Genomic DNA, 4,885 nt, shown 5'->3' with positions numbered 1-4,885 from the left:
TGACTGACTGACAAAACTGTCAAGTCGATGTCAAAGCTAAGAGAACTGTGTTCAGAAAAATAATGTCCAGTGTAAAAGCAGTTAGAGGTTTAAACAGAGGTTATCCCAACCCCTCAAGAATCACTTGCAAACTCCACCTCGGAATCAGACTCCTGACTGGAGACGCGGTACACTGAACATCAAGGACCAACAGTTTAATAATTGGATGACACCTCACCCAAAACCGCAAAAACCTTGATGAGCTGTAGTGATGTCGGCTGCAAACAGGTCGAAGTTGCACGACCATTGTCCAGCAATTCCTGAAAAAAGGACAAAATCTATGCAACCAAACAGCTGGTCGGTGAAAGCCCTCTGGCTCCGCATCAGCTCGAAAACACCCACCGAGAGAACATCCCAGCACTGGGCGGGATCAAATCCACATCCCGGCCTGTACTAGAGCCGACAAACGCACACGATGCACACAGCGAAGGTCTTCAAAGTGTAAGTGACCAGTGCACCTGATTCTTCTTCAGTCTTTGAGAGAGCATTTACATGCATATTATATTTACATGCTGCATTTATGGAATTTGCAACAGTGTCATTTTTGGATGTGGTGTACTTTGTTTTTGCAATCTTTTCGGTTTAACATTATTTTGGGTGAGTGTTTGTGCGAGAGACCAACAATGTGACTTACTTACATTAATACTATTATGTTCCCCATTTATTCACTATTAGATATGGAAGTGTCTGTATATTTGTGCCCTCAAATCAGTTGTTTAAATTAATCTATAATTTAGTGTACTTATAAATGCCCCTATTGAGAGAGACATTGCAGAGACCAAGAGCCGAAGTTGTCAACACAATAATAATGTAGCCTTGAAAATATGTTTATTTATTTTTATTCATGATGGTTTCTGCTCTTCTGAGGTTTCTTTTGTAACTGCTGGAGAGGTTGGTGATCAGTCAGCACTTAGAGCTTTTTGCTGGTTCTTTTCAAAACAACAGCTCCAGCCTTGGAGGTCTGCAAAGAGAAGAAGCGAAAGGAAGATGCTTTTAAAGCAATGTTGTTCTGACAGTGTTAATTTCGTCAGACGAATCAAGATGAAATATGCTTTTCAACAACCCTTTTTCCCATGGCAAAAACAGACGACATCATTGACAAAAATAAGGCTAAAATGTTTAGCTAGAAATTTTAAAAATATATATTAACTCCCTCCTTGGTTTTGTTTATGACAGAAGAAGAAACACATCACACTTGGATCATCATCATCAGACACATGATCAACACTATTTGAACTTAGGTCAGTGTTTCATAATGTTATGACCTAAACTGGACTGGTGTCATGGATTTCGTGTATTATTTGTCATTGATCGCTGTGATGTCATTTAAATTCCGCAGAGCACATACTACAGCGTTGCCTCATCACACAGACACAGCTGCTGACACACATACATTAGTCCATATATGATATATGATATGAGTCCATAGTCTGTGATTAGATACTAATATAAATGTATTGAGTCCGCTCTGACACTGATAATACACAGTAGAGTAAATCTTTTCTCTGTTCTCGGGTCTGCTGACATCTCACACATGGAACAGCTGTCTCAGCATTTATTTCACCATTATTAAAAATCACCCTTGATTTGATTTTGCCCACTATTTTATATATATATATATATATATATATATATATATATATATATATATATATATATATATATATATATATATATATATATATATATATTGTATGTGTGTCAATGAATGAATAAACAAAAAATCAAAAACATCCAGCAACAATCTGTTCAACACAATCATCAGAAAATGGTCCCCTAACTTGGTAAGCATTTGAGATGTTTCATCTGTTTGAGTATCTCTGAAAATGGAGCAGAGATACCTACATATATAAAGTTGCCATAAGCATCAGCACTAGTATCATGTACCGACTCTGTATCACTGCCAGTATCTGATTATCTTCATGAATCATGTTTACCTCAATGAGTTTTGCTCCACAGACTTCAGAGGTGTGGTGGTAGTTGGGGAAAGTCACACTTAACTTGCCTCCCTCCATAAACACGGTGGCCTAAAAGAGCATTATTTTTAGCTTTTGACAGTCAGTAGTGTCAATTAACACTCGTGCAAATTTCAGTTTACCTTGAATTTCTTTCCTCCAATGGTCTCCATGTCACACTCTTTGCCAACAGTGAACTTGTTGGTAACCTTGGCATTTGTGGGGTAGACCTGGGTCCATGAGAAGTCATTGCCGTCTTGGGTTACCTCCGTGATCAACTTGTAGTCACGACCCTTTTCGATGATGTCATCTGGAATACCTGAAGCAAAGAATTGGGGAAATAAGTAGAACCATTCAACATGAAATCATTACCGTATCAACAGATTTACCAAGAAGCTTGCAGAAGTCATCATATCCTTCCTGGGTTTCAGTCTCCCATCTTCCAGCAAAGGCCATGGTGTTTAAGGAGCTGTTGGTGTGGTTAGAGGTGCTGAGGCAAGTTGAGTGGAGAACACAGTACTGAGCTCAGATGTGTCTGTGTTATATACCCAGAGTTCTGCCATCATTTGCATGTCATGAGCCATGAGTCGTTTTCAGGCCAAGAAGTGATTGCAGTAGAGTTTACGGGGCAATAACCTTTAGGCCAGCCATTTATGGCTTTCCAAGCAGTGAGTAAGTACTGACTAACAACCGGACCAACTTAACCTTCAGGTCAGTGAACTTGTTCTTGACAGCGTTTACCACCTTTGACATTTACTGCTGACTGCTAAGTTACTGTCATTGTGTAGATACAGTATGACGGTGTGCAGTGTGCAGAGAGAGACTGTCTACTGCAGAATATATGTGATATTTGGAAGTGACTTGAGTGTGATTTCAAAAAAATACAGATAAAAAACTAAAGCGAATGAACTGAATTGTGATGTCTCCATTCATTAAAATAAACTGGCCATCAGTGATTTCACCCTGAAACTGATTGTTTTTCAGAGGCACTGGATTTGCAGAAAACTTTTTCTTTTGTATTTTATGTTTGGATTATAGAACAATGAGATTTAAGGTACTTCTCCATTACTGCAGACATAGGTGCAGGAATGTGGAGCTGCAGGATGCAAGAGCGTGGGGAGCATCACGGGGAGATGTGCTGAAACTCTCTTCACTAAAGGAGACTGGCCGTCAGTTGCTATTTATAACCCTTATGTGGCTGTCCTTTTTGACTGAAAGTCGCCGTGACTAAACACACAGCTGTTTGATGAGCTTTTGAATAGCAATTTGACATGTTATTTAACATAGAATGAATGGAATGCCATCCCATAGCTTACCATTACCCCAACCTTTTTTCTTTTTTCACGTGTTGCGCTGCAATGTGTCAAAATGCGATCCTGAAGGCTGCCTTTATTTGTCAGTGTAGAATGTATCAGACAACTTTATCAATGTCAATATATGACGCCATGGTAGTGAGGATGTGTTGAGCCTGTTATCAGTTCCAGTGCTGTGAGTCAAAATGTAGATGCACCTATCGTGGGGAAGCAAGTGTGCTCATTATGCAGCCCTCATAGAAGTGAATACAACTGATCGTCATTGTACACATTTATTACAGCAGGTGTGATGAATCTGACTTGAACACTACAGTGGGACTGAGTGCCGTTGACCAGCAACAATCTAATATGACCATTTGCACCTTTTATATTCCACTGTTTGTAGAGTTTTAAAACAATGTTTTCTCAAAGTCACAGTGACAGTGAAGCCACTAGCGAATGAGATAACATCCAATGGGTTGGTGATGATCATTGTTGCACGATGGACCAAAGCACTTTTCTAGTTTGTGAGATCGTGACATTGTCAATGAAGCTTTTTATGATACTCATTCTGATTCTCTTCCGACAGAACTTTCTGCACAGTATTTGGACTTCAACAGTGCAAACACAGGATTTGTTCACAAGCAGGTTTGATTTATGGCATGTGTTGCCTCTGTAACTGACACAGGGGTCGCTGATCCTGCTTCATGAAAGCAAAAACTCAGAGTTTCCGATCACTTCCAGGACAACCAACTTTGGCCACCTTTCAGAAAAATCCTGTGGTATTTGCCTCACATTCATTTTGTATTTTCTGTTTTGTCTTTGTCTTTCTTGTGCTTCAGCTTTTGACTGCCATGCGTTTTCTGTTTCTTCCTTTCTTTCTGCACTCACATATTCATTTAACTGGTGAATTTTACTTCCGTGTCACACTCATTCTGTGCTCCTCCAAACCACTCACTCTTGGGATCCTACCGTTCCTCTCAAATAGAACGATGTACACACACTGGTATAAAGTGTTTAATTACTTCAAGGAGCAACACACAAAAATATGCAGTCAACCATTTAAACGCAATGGGAATTCCAGAAATGACGTCAGTTGACATCGGCAACCGGACTACGTCATTTCAACCAGCACGGACAGCCTGATGAAATGAGGCTGAAGCATCTGAAGGAAGACTGTCTGAGATTAACCCTGTCCAAAAATTGCTTCACTGACAGAAGAGAACATATTGACAGCTGTTTAATATTGAATCGATCTTCATCTGAAATCTGAAATGAGAATAAAAAAAATAAATAAATAAATAATGTCCTCTGCACATGACATTTTGACATTACAACATCATGTGGTTTTTTGTTTTTAACTTGCTAAGTTTCTTTAAGACTTGCCAATGATAATCCAGAACACCAGCAGAATCTGGTGGTCTATTCATTATCAACATTGCCAGAAACAACCATTGTAATACAGATAAGATTACATTAGATCAGACCCAGGACCCAGAGGCGTGCAGGTCAGATCAGAGCCGAACCTTCTCACCCTGGTCATGGTACCTCTTCCCTCTGGCAGAAGGCTACGGTCAAACCAGACCTGAACATTTTCAA

The 4,885-nt window shown here is 39.6% G+C and overlaps 1 protein-coding gene across 1 annotated transcript; it reads right to left on the bottom strand.

Moving 5' to 3' along the window:
- Positions 1-885: 885 nt before the first annotated feature.
- Positions 886-2,493, bottom strand: LOC128769859 (gastrotropin-like). Its single transcript, XM_053883899.1, has 4 exons — positions 2,384-2,493; positions 2,138-2,313; positions 1,977-2,066; positions 886-1,000 (listed from the first exon to the last, which is right to left on the bottom strand). Exons 1-4 carry the CDS (start codon positions 2,448-2,450, stop codon positions 950-952), a joined length of 384 nt encoding a protein of 127 aa, XP_053739874.1. The 5' UTR covers positions 2,451-2,493; the 3' UTR covers positions 886-949.
- Positions 2,494-4,885: the final 2,392 nt, after the last annotated feature.

Source organism: Synchiropus splendidus, chromosome 13 (assembly GCF_027744825.2).
Source record: "Synchiropus splendidus isolate RoL2022-P1 chromosome 13, RoL_Sspl_1.0, whole genome shotgun sequence".
In the NCBI taxonomy this organism is placed as follows: Eukaryota; Metazoa; Chordata; class Actinopteri; order Syngnathiformes; family Callionymidae; genus Synchiropus; species Synchiropus splendidus.
This window is presented reverse-complemented; position numbering and strand designations above follow the sequence as displayed.

Bases quoted from the DNA above. Each gene is read 5' to 3' on its own strand.
- LOC128769859 (XM_053883899.1), bottom strand. From the start codon at position 2,450: ATGGCCTTTGCTGGAAGATGGGAGACTGAAACCCAGGAAGGATATGAT. The intron at 2,314-2,383 runs GTAAATCTGTTG...TCTTTGCTTCAG, and splicing joins TGACTTCTGCAAGCTTCTTG to GTATTCCAGATGACATCATC. The intron at 1,001-1,976 runs GTAAACATGATT...TTCTCTTTGCAG, and splicing joins GTGGAGCAAAACTCATTGAG to ACCTCCAAGGCTGGAGCTGT.